This window comes from Moschus berezovskii, chromosome 16 (assembly GCF_049115385.1).
Source record: "Moschus berezovskii isolate FMDL1 chromosome 16, NW_MosBer_1.0, whole genome shotgun sequence".
Classification (NCBI taxonomy): domain Eukaryota; kingdom Metazoa; phylum Chordata; class Mammalia; order Artiodactyla; family Moschidae; genus Moschus; species Moschus berezovskii.
Genome location: NC_142475.1, coordinates 44,239,672 through 44,253,087, shown reverse-complemented (window position 1 = coordinate 44,253,087; position 13,416 = coordinate 44,239,672). Strand labels below are relative to the sequence as shown.

General features: G+C 42.9%; 1 protein-coding gene across 5 annotated transcripts in view; it reads left to right on the top strand.

Moving 5' to 3' along the window:
- GDAP1 (ganglioside induced differentiation associated protein 1) overlaps positions 1 to 13,416 on the top strand; it is a 55,422-nt gene that overhangs the window by 20,411 nt on the left and 21,595 nt on the right. The window contains exon 1 of one of the 5 annotated variants that reach the window (XM_055432484.2): positions 1,881 to 1,997. The exons of 3 other annotated variants lie outside the window; for them this stretch is intronic. Coding sequence is in view for 1 of the 2 variants with exons in the window: in XM_088844790.1 (XP_088700916.1) it covers positions 1,988 to 1,997 (10 nt within the window). In the remaining variant the exon portion in view is untranslated. Of the gene's footprint in view, positions 1 to 1,880; positions 1,998 to 13,416 lie in introns of those variants that run through there. One more of the 5 variants, XM_088844790.1, reaches the window with a different exon arrangement.

Below are 13,416 nucleotides of genomic sequence, written 5' to 3'. Positions count from 1 at the left end.
TTAACCACCAAAACCAAGTGATAGTCCAAAGAGATGAAAAATCTAGAGAAAATTAACAGACCCCTTAGAATACATGGGTGAACTCCCATAGGTGTGTGGACTTTTGTTTGGAAAAAGTTTCAAATATGAGAGCCAATTATCTCCAGAGACTTCCTAGAGGTGGGGAATAAAGGACACTATTCGTCCTCAGATAGAGCCATGGAGACAGAATAAATTGTTCCTTCCAACATTCTAAAAAGGGATCCATGGAATCCAAGGTTTGGTAGGGTCAAGAGGGATCATTAAGATTTGAGTGTAAGGAGAGACCAACCTGGGTGTGGTCACAAGTCCCTGTGGTTCCTGCTATGGTACTCAGGACAGACAAGATTAGAAAGAGGCATCTGAGATGTCTCTGCCTCCTGGCCAGTTGGCTGAAAAAGGCTTACAGCATTAGCCTCCCAAGTCAGGTGCACAAACCTATCCAATGGGGTGTCGGAAGAAATTATTAGGAGCCCTGGGAGACCTAAGCCCCAATCTCTGAGCCTCTCTTTACCCAATTCTGTGTAAAATAAATCTGGTTTTTCTGTTGGAACTAGAGAAAGCAATCCAGGCTCCAGGAAATGAAAATATCCCAATGTTTAGGAAGGGAGACTTGGCTGAGATGCATCATTCTGGTTCTCATGGTCCATCACTGGGTTTCTGGATCTAGTGTGCAAACATTAATTACACCAAGTGGAAGAAAGGTTTCCTTGCCAAGCTGGTTCTTAGAACTTGAAACAACAGCTTCCACTTTGGCAACGCTGTTGTAGTACCAGAGCCCTTTGTGTGGAAGACAGAGATGGGCGCAGCGTGTCAAAGAAGACACTGATTGTTACTGTCTCATTGGAATCTGGGGATAGTTAAGACTGTTATTTTGTTTATTTTTATAGAAGTGTGTAAAAGTATTCAAAGTTGAAAAATTGCATTTGAAGTTATGATCGTTTCATGTATTCATATTACCAAAACTATTGTGCTGAAAGTGGTTTCTTTCTGTTGTGAAGTTTTAATTTTATATAAGTCAGTTACTCAAAGTAATTTTTAACCCTTAAAAAAAAAGGTGGGGTGCTCAGTTGCTTTAGTTGTGCCTGACTCTTTGCAACAGTATAGACTGTAGCCTGCCAGGCTCCTCTGTCCATGGGATTCTCCAGGCAAGAATACTGGAGTGGTTGCCATGCCCTCCTCCAGGGGATCTTCCCAACCCAGGGATCCAACCTGCGTCTCCTGCATTGCAGGCAGATTTTCTACCCACTGAGCCACCTGGGAAGCCCCCCAAAAGGTGGAAATGTATACATTTATTAACAATGCCATGGAAAATTTCTTATCAGAGTATCTAGTTGGCCCTATAATTAGATAAAATTTTGGAGAAACAGACAAGAAAAAAAAAAAAAGTAGCTCCCAAAGAAATTTGAGTAGGGGCTCTGTAGAGCTGAGAACTCTCAACACTTTGTGTAGTTTACCAAATGCAAAGAGCAGCCAGTAAAAGAAATGTGCATTTTCTGCTAAAGGAGAAAATCATGTAGTGTATCACTGTAAGTTGATTAGGTTAATATATATGAAACGTCAACCAGAGTTTTACTGTTCCAGGGTCCAATAACTAGTCCACTGTGGGGGATGTAAAATTCTAGACCCCATGTCTCAGTTGGAACAACTATTAGATTCCCTCCCAGCTCAGAGATGCCAGCAAAATCAGTTTCTTTGCAAGTCCCTGACAATCCTCACTTCTCTCTCTGCTCAACCCAGCTTCCCACACTCTCTTACAAGTGTTGTTCTGGAGAACATTTGCCAATAAACCATTTCTAGGCAAATCTCAAAGTCTGTTTCCTGGAGAACCTTAACTACAACAGGTCTCCTCGGTCTCTCTAGCTCTGATGCTTGGGGATTGAAATATGGAGGAAGCCACAGATGAGCTCCCCTGACTCAATGCTGGTGAGAATGATGAGCAAGTGGACTGCTCGTGAATTTCCTTGGCATGATGAGAGGTAAGGTGGATGTCACAAAGGCAGGGACTGGATGGAAGATATGGTTGAATTTCAGAGGACCAGTTAGAGGCAAGACAGAGTCCGCATTGTGGGGGAGGGTGGGGTGGCCCCACACTGCCCATGCCTGACCATGCTGGAAGGACTGGCCAGTTAGGAACCCTTCAGCACATGCAGCAAGACCAGAGGTAAAGTCTCAAAGATCCAGCTGCACAAGACACCTTGTGAGAGACCAGTGAGGACCAGGGGATTGTTTTCAAACCAGATGCCCTTCTCTTGAGGTCAGGTGAACTGTACACCAGCAGAAAATTAGAGCCATTCCCCACTCTCCCTACCACCACCAGAGGGAGGGGGAAGAGTGACTGAATATTTCTCCAGAGAGATCTGTATTCTATGAGAGGGACTGAGTTACAACAAAAGGTACAAAATTAAGAGTATTTTCCACTGTTGCTGGTGAGTCTTCAGAGCTGTTAAGTGGTCCTAGAGAAATGAAACAGTTCCACTTTTACATATGTGGGGTGTGATGGTCCAGAAATACGCAACTAGAAAGAGGGAAGAAAGACCAAAATCATATTAGGGCAAAAAAGCCATAATTGTGATAATATGTGTATATAAGTGAAAGTGAAAGTGTTAGTTGCTCAGTTGTCTGACTCTTTGTGATCCCATAGACTGGTAACCCGCCAGGCTTCTCTGTTCATGGAATTCTCCATATAAATACATGTGTGTCTGTGTGTATGTGTGTGTGAGTCGCTTAGATCTGTGTCTGACTCTTTGTGACCCCACGGACTGTAGCCAGCCAAGCTCCTCTGTCCATGGAGTTTTCCAAAAAAGAATACTGGAGTGGGTTGCCATTTCCTTCTCCAGGGAATCTTCCCAACCCAGTGACGGAACCCAGGTCTTCAGCATTGCAGGCAGATTCTTTACCATCTGAGCTACAGGGAATGTACATGTCACTTTCTTAAGAAGAAGAACGAGGCCTTTTAAGGGCTTTTACTGAAATACTCCTATAGTTTATGGACATTTCAGGTGAAAATTAGCTGAGCTGCCAGCTGATAGTGCACTTTAGATACTACCCTGGATGTTGGAAAGGCATTTCGCAGGGAGAGAGCCAGAAAACTCCCAATCTGGAGCACAATTGCATACTGTAATTTTGAGAGTGAACAGACAGTTTGAAGACCAGCTACAGTTGAACCAAAGGAAGCATGCTGCTGCTGCTGCTGCTGAGTCACTTCAGTCGTGTCCGACTCTGTGTGACCCCATAGATGGAAGCCCACCAGGCTCCCCCGTCCCTGGGATTCTCCAGGCAAGAACACTGGAGTGGGTTGCCATTTCCTTCTCCAATGTGTGAAAGTGAAAAGTGAAAGTGAAGTCGCTCAGTCGTGTCCGACCCTTAGCGACCCCACGAACTGCAGCCTACCAGGCTCCTCCATCCATGGGATTTTCTAGGCAAGAGTACTGGAGTGGCTTGCCATTGCCTTATCCGAAGGAAGCATGCTAGAGAGAGGTTAAATTTCCCTGCCGGTAAATGACAGCACAGATCTTGTCCTCAGGCTTTTAGTTTTTCTAACTGTGTTTACATATGTATTTTTCCCCTATTTAATTCTCACCACAGCTCTCAGAGGCGATTACTGCTGTCATCCTAATTTTACAGAGGAAGTGGAGACTTAACGAGGTCCCACAGCAGCTAGCCAGGGCTCAAACCCAGGCAGCTGGCTCCAGGGCCCACGCACCTACCTCTGGAACCCACTGCCTCCCCTAGAATGTTCTGCTGCCATGTATGTGACAGAGTGGAATTGCAGCAGGGCACATGAATCCAAAGAGTCATTTTAGCAAAGCCAGAGATAGAACTGTTGCCAAGGGCAGACGATGGATCAGCCAGGTGAGCCTAAACAGAGTGATCACGAGTTACAGTGGAAGATTTGACCCGTCGGTAATGAATAGGGGTCAGTGGTAAAGACAGACTCCCTCTCATTTGGTGCAGCGTGTAACACATGCTGTAATTAGTTATTTATGTACCTAAGTTCTTCATTTAGAAAGTCTGTATATAGTTACTTTCTAGGAGCCCTGTCACCTGTGCCCTGCACCATTGTATCCTTAATAGGAGTTTCTGTGACTTGTCAATTAGTCCCTTTGACGTCACAAAAGAGGAGTGGCTTAGTAAGGAAGCGTCTGAGGCAAGCAGAAAGCTTCACGTGTTCTGGTAACCTGTGGACACTCCCAAGACTCAACAGTGGAAAATTCAACATTTGCCAAATTTCCAAGCCATGTTTATCAGCCAGATCATCTCCCCACCACCTTTATTCATGTTTTCTTTCCTTAGCAAAGTTACCATCAGTAGCAGCTTCTGGTAACAATGGGATGCTAATAGAACACGTTTAAAATACAGAACTGCAGAATTTATAACTTTTCATGCCGTTAAAGCAAATAGGTTCAGGAATACTTCAGAACTTCTCGTTTTAACTTTCCTCCTGATAGAATCTATTTGTATCCCTGGTTTTAGCCTCGCAGACTTGGAGGGAGTGGTGAAAGATGAACGGGCTCAGCCACAAGGGGAGAAGAACGTCACCCAGCCCCTAGAATAGCAACAGCAATAAATATGGTCATGTCGCTCTTCTGCTGAGGCCAAAACGACAGACGGGATCACATTTGCGGCACCCAGCGCCTGCTGGCTCTGTGGAGCTGGCTCAGGGCTTTGGAGGAAACATGCACAGAAGTTGATGCTGACCAAGCGGCTTGATTTTGGACCTGTGACTTAGCATACAAAGAAGAGGGGTGGGTGGCGGGGTGTACAGAGCCCGCCGCAGAGCTAGGGGAACTCAGCACCCTTCTGGTCACAGGGAGGTTCGTTCTAAATCGGCTTTCCGGACAGCTGGCTCAGGGCTCTGGAGAACTGAGCCCAGAACTTCCCCGCATGTCTGCCTGAGAACTCGCTGTTATCTGCAGCTGCCGGGGCCGTCAAGGCACAAGCGTAACGAGGAAGGTGAATAAGAGGGCTCTCGTGGGTCATCAGTTATTTAAAGAGCGCCCGTCGGATTTCAGCCACTTCATTGTACAGAATCAGCACCTTTTCCCCGGCAGGTCTTGGAGGAAGCAGCATATCCTTGCCTTCAAACCTCCCTGGTCTCCCTTTGCAGACTGAGCACTGGTGTTTCACCATTTTTGCAACTCTGAGTGCTACATCTTCCCATGTCCCTTTTCACGTGTACTTCAGTTTCATATAATATACGGCCACGTCTCTGGGTGGTTGTTTTGCCATCTTTACATTCTTTGGCCACATGGATTTGGTCAAATTGGGCTTTTCCATTTTTGTAACTTGCATACAGCAGTAGTTTATTTTAGGCTGAAAACAGTTTAAGCTAATATATGGTCCTGACTTCTTTCCATGTGTTTTAAAAACTAAAGCATCACCTGAATATGATGAGTTTTCCTTTTTCTGTTAAACTTTCTTGCTCTAAAAGGATTTCATTTCTTATATAAAGCCCAGCTCCTTTTCTTTGGATCTTTCATTTGGTCTCTCCAACCAGTCCCGAATGTCATGCAATAAGTCATTGGAAACAGGTTCACGGTGGTCATGTGTCACCTGTCTCCCTCATGTAGCTTTTTTTTTAAAATAATATTTAATCTATTTGGCTGTTCCAGGTCTTGGTTGTGGCATGCAGGATCTTCAGTTGCGGCCTGCGAACTCTTAGTTGCAGCATGTGGGATCAGTTCCGTGTGTGCTCAGTCACTCAGTTAGGGCTCACTCTTTTCAAGTCCATGGACTGTAGCCCGCCAGGCTCCTCTGTCCATGGGATTTTTCCAGGCCAAATACTGGAGTGGCTTGCCATTTCCTCCTTCAGGGGATGTTCCCAACTCAGGGACTGAACCTGAGTCTCATGCATTTCCTGCATGGGGAGGTGGATTCTTTACCACTGAGCCATCAAACCTGGGCCCCCAGCATTGGGAACACAGAATTTTAGCCACTGGACCACCAGGGAAGTCTCTCTTCATGTAACTTCATAAATACAGATTCGGTTCCTTGCTTTCATCTGTTTCAGTTACTGTACATGCTTAGGATTTAAATGAATCTTTTTCCATAGATCACAATATTGCTTTTATTCAGAAAATGCAGTATGTAAAAAATGAAAGGAAATGTTGCTTTAGACTTTGGTATCTGAATGTAAACCTCAGTGCTGTTTTATTGTCACTCTTATCTCATGCTTCTTTAGGATCTTACTAAGACTAAAGAGATAAACGAAGTAGCTTTTATAGCACTAGCTGTCATGTTTGTTCTCTCAATGTCCCTGGTGACGTTGGATGGTTAAGAAAAAAGAACCACGCTAGTGTGTTGAAGTCGGTGCCAAAGGAACAGAGATGACAATTTGGTGCCTGAGATCTGCTGCTGCCCAGAACCTTATCTGGTCCTATTTATACATTCACAAAGCAAAATCCGACTTAGAGCAATCCTTGTAACATTAGCTTTTCTTTCTTTAAAGCTCATGTCTCTGAGCTTTAATGCCATTTTTCTCATGTGGCCAGGGACAATGCGGGCATAAATTAACTTCTCTGCTTATTATTTAGTGACTAAAAGAACACAAAAGCAAGGACACTGGAAAAAGAAATTCCAATGTATTATTAAATATTCTAATTTGAATTACCAGGATAAATGCCAAATGATCATAAATGCCTGGAAAGAGTCCTTTAAACGTACAAAGAAAGTGACAGAAGGAGGTGTCCTGGAAGATGACTTGAATCATTTATTGAGAAACAGGAAGAAAAGTATCTTCCACTGTGTGTGTGCGCTTAGTCGCTTAGTCGTGTCTGACTCTTTGTGACCCCATGGACTGTAGCCTGCCAGTCTCCTCTGTCCATGGGATTCTCCAGGCAAGAATACTGGAGTGGGTTGCCATGCCCTCCTCCACGGAATCTTCCCAACCCAGGGATCAAACCCAGATCTCCTGCATTGCAGGCAGATTACCATATGATCCACCAGGGATGCCCATCTTCCATTGAGAGGAAGGCAATTGGTTAGGATGAAAGGATGATCAGTACGTAAGCACACTGTAAATTAGTAAGAAAACATTAACTTCAGGAAACACATCTAATCAAAATGCAATTTCAGACATAAGCAGTAAGTATCCTCTATGGAATATGCTTGTTTTTTCACATCTAAATATCCTTGAGGCTTTATGAATAGATCTCTCTATTACTGTAACATTAATGAAAGAAGTGTTGGTGGCACTATTCAAATACCAGTAAAGCAAGTTGCTGACTCCTTTTTTCTTTGATTTCTTAACCCTCATAAGTGATATTCACTAATACTAACATAATCACCAAAGTACTTTTTTAGTGATGTACTCCAGTGAGCACAATGTGAAGTCCAGAAATGAACATGGCAGGGTGGGGAGGCTAAGTTGCAGCTTTGGCGCTTACTTATTTGTGTGAGTTTGAAAAATTTCCTGACTTCTCTGTGCCTCAATAATCTCTGCTCTAGGGGAGTTTGCAAGTGTTACAATAGAGTCCACATACAAAGTCTTCGACATAGGCCCTAGTGCACAATAAACATGTCAAAAAATACTTGCAACCATATAGTGCAAATGCATCTTTCTTTTAACAGTATATGTGCATGCTCAGTTGCTTCAGTCGTGTCCAGCTCCTTGGGACCCTATGGACTGTAGCCCACCAGGCTCCTCTGTCTGTGGGGATTCTCTAGGCAAGAATACTGGAGTGGGTTACTGTGCCCTCCTCCAGGGGATCTTCCTGATGCAGGGATCGAACCACCATCTCTTGTGTCTCCTGCATTGGCAGACAGGTTCTTTACCATCTGGGAAGCCCTTTAACTGTATACTGGTCCATGTTCATGTACATTTATTCTGAAATGTACACCATTCATCACAATAGAGATGGGTGAGATAGGGTGGACAGATCTGTCAAATCCTTTCCATGGGAATTATGGCTCAAAACAAACTTTCTACTAAAAAATAAAGAATTTAGTGCATTGTTAACATTAGTAGTGTTTCTTTGAGAAATTAGGAAACTAATGAAATATAAATTTACAGTAACCTCATGGTGAGATCCTCCTGAATTAGTAAGTTGCACTTGGTATTAATTATGACTCTTTGCTCTGGGATGCAAAGAGAGCCAGAGGAAGCATTTTGGAGGTTCAGAAGATGGTCTGGTCTATTCTAAGTTCATTGAGGCTTTCGTCTAGAAGCCCACAGAGGGTAATCTGCATTTTTGGAGGGGAAAGCAAAGGAGTCTTGACATCTTGCACTTGTAAACTCTAACTGGTGGCTTGACTTCCTGGGATTTTACCAGGCTGTTTTGTAGGAGTGGTTCCAAATTATTTTTTTCTTCCAGATACCATAACACAGCCTTTGACATACAGGCACTATTCAGCTCTACAAATTTTACCACTGGGGCAAACTGGGGGCTGAGAACTAAGATGGCTCATCAGTTATACATTAATCTGGTAGTTCTCAGACTTAATGTGCATCAGAAAAGCCTGGAGGGCCTTTAAAAACACTCTGGATTCCACCTTCAGAGTAGAATGTGCAGTTCTAACAGGTTTCCAGATGATACTGATCTGCTTGTCAAGGGACCATACTTTGAGAAGCACAATAAGTATAGGAGCTGATTAACACTTCAGTAAACTAGTTGGAACCATTGCAATTATATGATCAAATCAGTGTATTTTTGAGGAGCCCATCTTTTATCTCATTCAAATAGATAATTAGTTTTGTAGATGCTTGAGAATATCAGTTAACAGGAATTGTTCACGTTTGAGATAAAAATTCTTGAAAATAATTTCTAAATAAGGACCTCTACCCCCCTTTTTTTTTGTAATTGTAATATATCAATTACAAATCCTATGCTATTCACATGGGTCAGAAAACTGGCAGGGGTCAGACAGGGCAGGCAAAATAGATTGTGGGTGCTTAGTAGCTATTATCAGGAGAAAGTGGAGATATTCTATTTTTTACATATGTATAAAAGATTTTTCCCCCTAATTTTGGAAAATTTCATTTTTAATTAGATAGCTTGATTAGTCAATATATTCTCTGAAGAATATCACCATTTCAGTTTTCTTATTTGTCAAGAAAAAAAAAAAACCAATGGCAAGGGATTGATTATTCTTAAAAAGATAGAGACCTCTTGTGGTCATTCATAAAAGTACTTTAAAAAACAAACCTGGAATATTTCAGTTTGTCAGAAGGTTTCAAGATCTCTGGCTTAGTTGACATACATTAAAAAATGTTTACAAATATGTATGAATTATCTAATACATGTCAAAATAGGTAATGTCAGTAATAGAACTTTACATAATGACAACTGCATAAATATATATACGTCATTCAGCTATAATAGTTCTATATGATAATTTTAAAATTGACTGAAGCATAAGACATAAAGGAAAGTGCACAAATCATTAATTGTTTAGCTCAAGGAATTTTTCCAAACTGAATAGATCTGTGTATTCAGCATATCTGGTAGATTTTCTTCATAATTATAGGTAAGGTGACTCAGGTTCAGAGAGAGCATGTGATCTGTTATTTCATAGTACCAATAAAATCCATTTTAACTTCAATCACTCAGAAATATTTAAATGAATAACAAATTTCAATACATATTCCAGTGGTTAAGAATCTACCAGCCAATGCAGGGTGTATGGTTTGATACCTGGTCTGGGAAGATTCCACATGCTGAGGGGAACTAAGCCTGTGTGCCACAACAACGGAGCCCATGCACCGTGATTACTGAAGCCCCTGCGCCTAGAGCCTGTGCCTCAGCAAGAGAAGCCACCACAGTGAGACGCCCTCACATTGCAACGAAGAGTACCTCCTGCTTGTTGCAACTGGAGAAGGCTCTCGTGCAGCAATGAAGACCCTGTGTAGCCAAGAATAAATAAGTAAAATTTTAAAAGTTAACATAAGAAACAGTCCATTTACTGAGCCATGATCCACAGTCCAGATTTGTAAGTACTGAATTTTGTCGAATGAAATTACCTTTACACAGAATGTTTACAGCAGTAGATAGGCTATATTTATTATTGTTGCTGTTTGTCGTTGTTTACTGCTGCTATCGGTGATGGTGGTTAGCTATGCTTTTTCTCAATTAATAAGCAGTTTGGGAGCATCTTTTATGTACAAAGCACTATTTTGGATTCTTGGGGATACTAAAATGAATAATACTGGGTCTTTCACCTTCTGAGGTTCAAAGTCTAATGCACAAGAAAGACATGTGAGCTGTAGTTTGATCTGGTAGTTCGTGTTCTAATAGACTTGTATATATCTATGCTTTTGAACTGTGGTACTGGAGAAGACTCTTGAGAGTCCCTTGGACTGCAAGGAGATCCAACCAGTCCATTCTAAAGGAGATCAATCCTGGGTGTTCATTGGAAGGACTGATGCTAAAGCTGAAACTCCAATACTTTGGTCACCTCATGCGACAAGTTGACTCACTGGCAAAGACTCTGATGCTGGGAAGGATTGGGGGTGGGAGGAGAAGGGGACGACAGAGAATGAGATGGCTCGATGGCATCACCGACTCGATGGAGGTGAGTTTGTGTGAACTCCGGGAATTGGTGATGGGCAGGGAGGCCTGGCGTGCTGTGATTCATGGGGTCGCAGAGTTGGACACGACTGAGCGACTGAACTGAACTGAACTGAACTGATGTGGACTACTTTTAAAGAAAGTGGCTACATTTTCCATAATGTCTACTCCAGCTGTGTAAAGCTGGTAAGTCTACAACTTTCTTTCTTTGGTGTAAAGCTAGCATAGTGTTATAGAAAGCAGTACTTGACTAGTAGTCAAAAAGTCAAGTTTGAATTGTAGCTCTCTCACTTACTGGTGAAAACATTTTGAGGTCTAAAGAGAGAAGAACAAGTGTGATGTCTTCTTCACATCATGAAGGGGCTTTTCCACAAATTCCTTTATCAACTGCTGTTTAGCAGACAACATGCTAAGTGCTTCTGACAGGGAGCAGGATCCTATGGTCCTTGCCCCCCATGTCCTCTGCCTGCCTTTTGTCTGTAGGATAACTTGAGCCAATGAATAAGTTTAATCAGAGAAGTGAGAATGTGTAGAAACAAAGGAAAACAGTCAAAGGAAACCAAATAATAGTTTAGCCATTAAGCATAGTCAAGGACCGTTAGTTCTTGCTCAAGGACTATAGATAATATTGTGAGCCATATCCTGGCAGCTGTCTTATACATACTGAAACCCCTACCAGGTGAAAGGAGTTAACTGCATGATGACCAGACTATACCCATGACATAAGCTGCCACAATTCTGAGAACTGGTCAAGGAAATGGGAACAAACCGACCCTGAAAATGAAGATTCAGTTCAGTTCAATCGCTCAGTCGTGTCTGACTCTCCGCGACCCCATGAATCACAGCATGCCAGGCCTCCCTGTCCATCACCAACTCCTGGAGTACACTCAAACTCATGTCCACAGAGTCGGTGATGCCATCCATCCATCTCATTCTCTGTCGTCCCCTTCTCCTCCCTCCCCCAACCTTTCCTAGCATCAGAGTCTTTCCAGTGAGTCAACTCGTCGCATGAGGTGGCCAAAGTATTGCAGTTTCAGCTTTAGCATCAGTCCCTCCAATGAACATCCAGGATTGATCTCCTTTAGAATGGACTGGTTGGATCTCCTTGAAGTGCAAGGGACTCTCAAGAGTCTTCTCCAACACCACAGTTCAAAAGCATCGATTCTTCGGCGATCAGCTTTCTTCACAGTCCAACTCTCACATCCATACATGACCACGGGAAAAACCATTGCCTTGACTAGAGGGACCTTGGTTGGCAAAGTAATGTCTCTGCTTTTTAATATACTATCAAGGTTGGTCATAACTTTCCTTCCAAGGAGTAAGCATCTTTTAATTTCATGGCTGCAATCAGCATCTGCAGTGATTTTGGAGCCCCAAAAAATAAAGTCTGATGCTGTTTCCACTGTTTCCCCATCTATTTCCCATGAAGTGATGGGACCAGATGCCATGATCTTTGTTTTCTCAATGTTGAGCTTCAAGCCAACCTTTTCACTCTCCTCTTTCACTTTCATCAAGAGGCTTTTGAGTTCCTCTTCACTTTCTGCCATAAGGGTGGTGTCATCTGCGTATCTGAGGTTATTGATATTTCTCCCAGCAATCTTGATTCCAGCTTGTGCTTCTTCCAGTCCAGCGTTCCTCATGATGTACTCTGCATATAAGTTAAATAAGCAAGGTGACAATATACAGCCTTGACGTACACCTTTTCCTATTTGGAACCAGTCTGTTGTTCCATGTCCAGTTCTGACTGTTGCTTCCTGACCTGCATACAGGTTTTTCAAGAGGCAGGTGAGGTGGTCTGGGATTCCCATCTCTTTCAGAATGTTCCACAGTTTCTTGTGATCCACACAGTCAAAGGCTTTGGCATAGTCAATGAAGCAGAAATAGATGTTTTTCTGAAACTCTCTTGCTTTCTCCATGATCCAGCGGATGTTGGCAATTTGATCTCTGGTGCCTCTGCCTTTTCTAAAACCTGCTTGAACATCTTGGAGTTCATGGTTCACATATTGCTGAAGCCTGGCTTGGAGAATTTTGAGCATGACTTTACTAGTGTGTGAGATGAGTGCAATTGTGCGGTAGTTTGAGCCTTCTTTGGCATTGCCTTTCTTTGGGATTGGAATGAAGACTGACCTCTTCCAGCCCCGTGGCCACTGCTGAGGTTTCCAAATTTGCTGGCATATTGAGTGCAGCACTTTCACAGCATCATCTTTCAAGATTTGAAATAGCTCAACTGGAATTCCATCACCTCCACTAGCTTTGTTAGTAGTGATGCTTTCTAAGGCCCACTTGACTTCACATTCCAAGATGTCTGGCTCTAGGTCATTGATCACGTTATCGTGACTATTTTGGTCGTGAAGATCTTTTTTGTACAGTTCTTCTGTGTATTCCTGCCACCTCTTCTTAATATCTTCTGAAAATGAAGATTAACTGTACTTAAAACAATCAAGATGATGTTGGTCAGACCATTGCATGACCAATTTCAAGATGACTATCATAGATGACTGTGCTGTTTTGGCATCTAGCCACCCCTTCCCACCCCTGCCCTTCTGTCTATAAAAGCTCTTGACCCCTATAAGGTCTTGCCCCTTGATAGTCCGGATGGGAGGAGGTGAGGAAGTTGGCCTTTGGACAGGTGGGCCCCTGTTTCCTACTCCAACTGTTGCAAGCATCCCGAATAAAACTAACTTTCCTTTCCACCAACATGGCCTCATTATTGGCTTTTGAGTGGCTAGCAGCTGGACCCCACTTTTGGTTACTCTTTATACACAGTCTCTCAGTGAATGCCATGGCACTCACATATTTTTAGATGCTCGTATTTTGCACATGATGAAGTGAAGGCTCAGGAGAGTTCAGGGTAAGAGTGGAGCTGGAGTTTAAACCCCACTCTGACTGA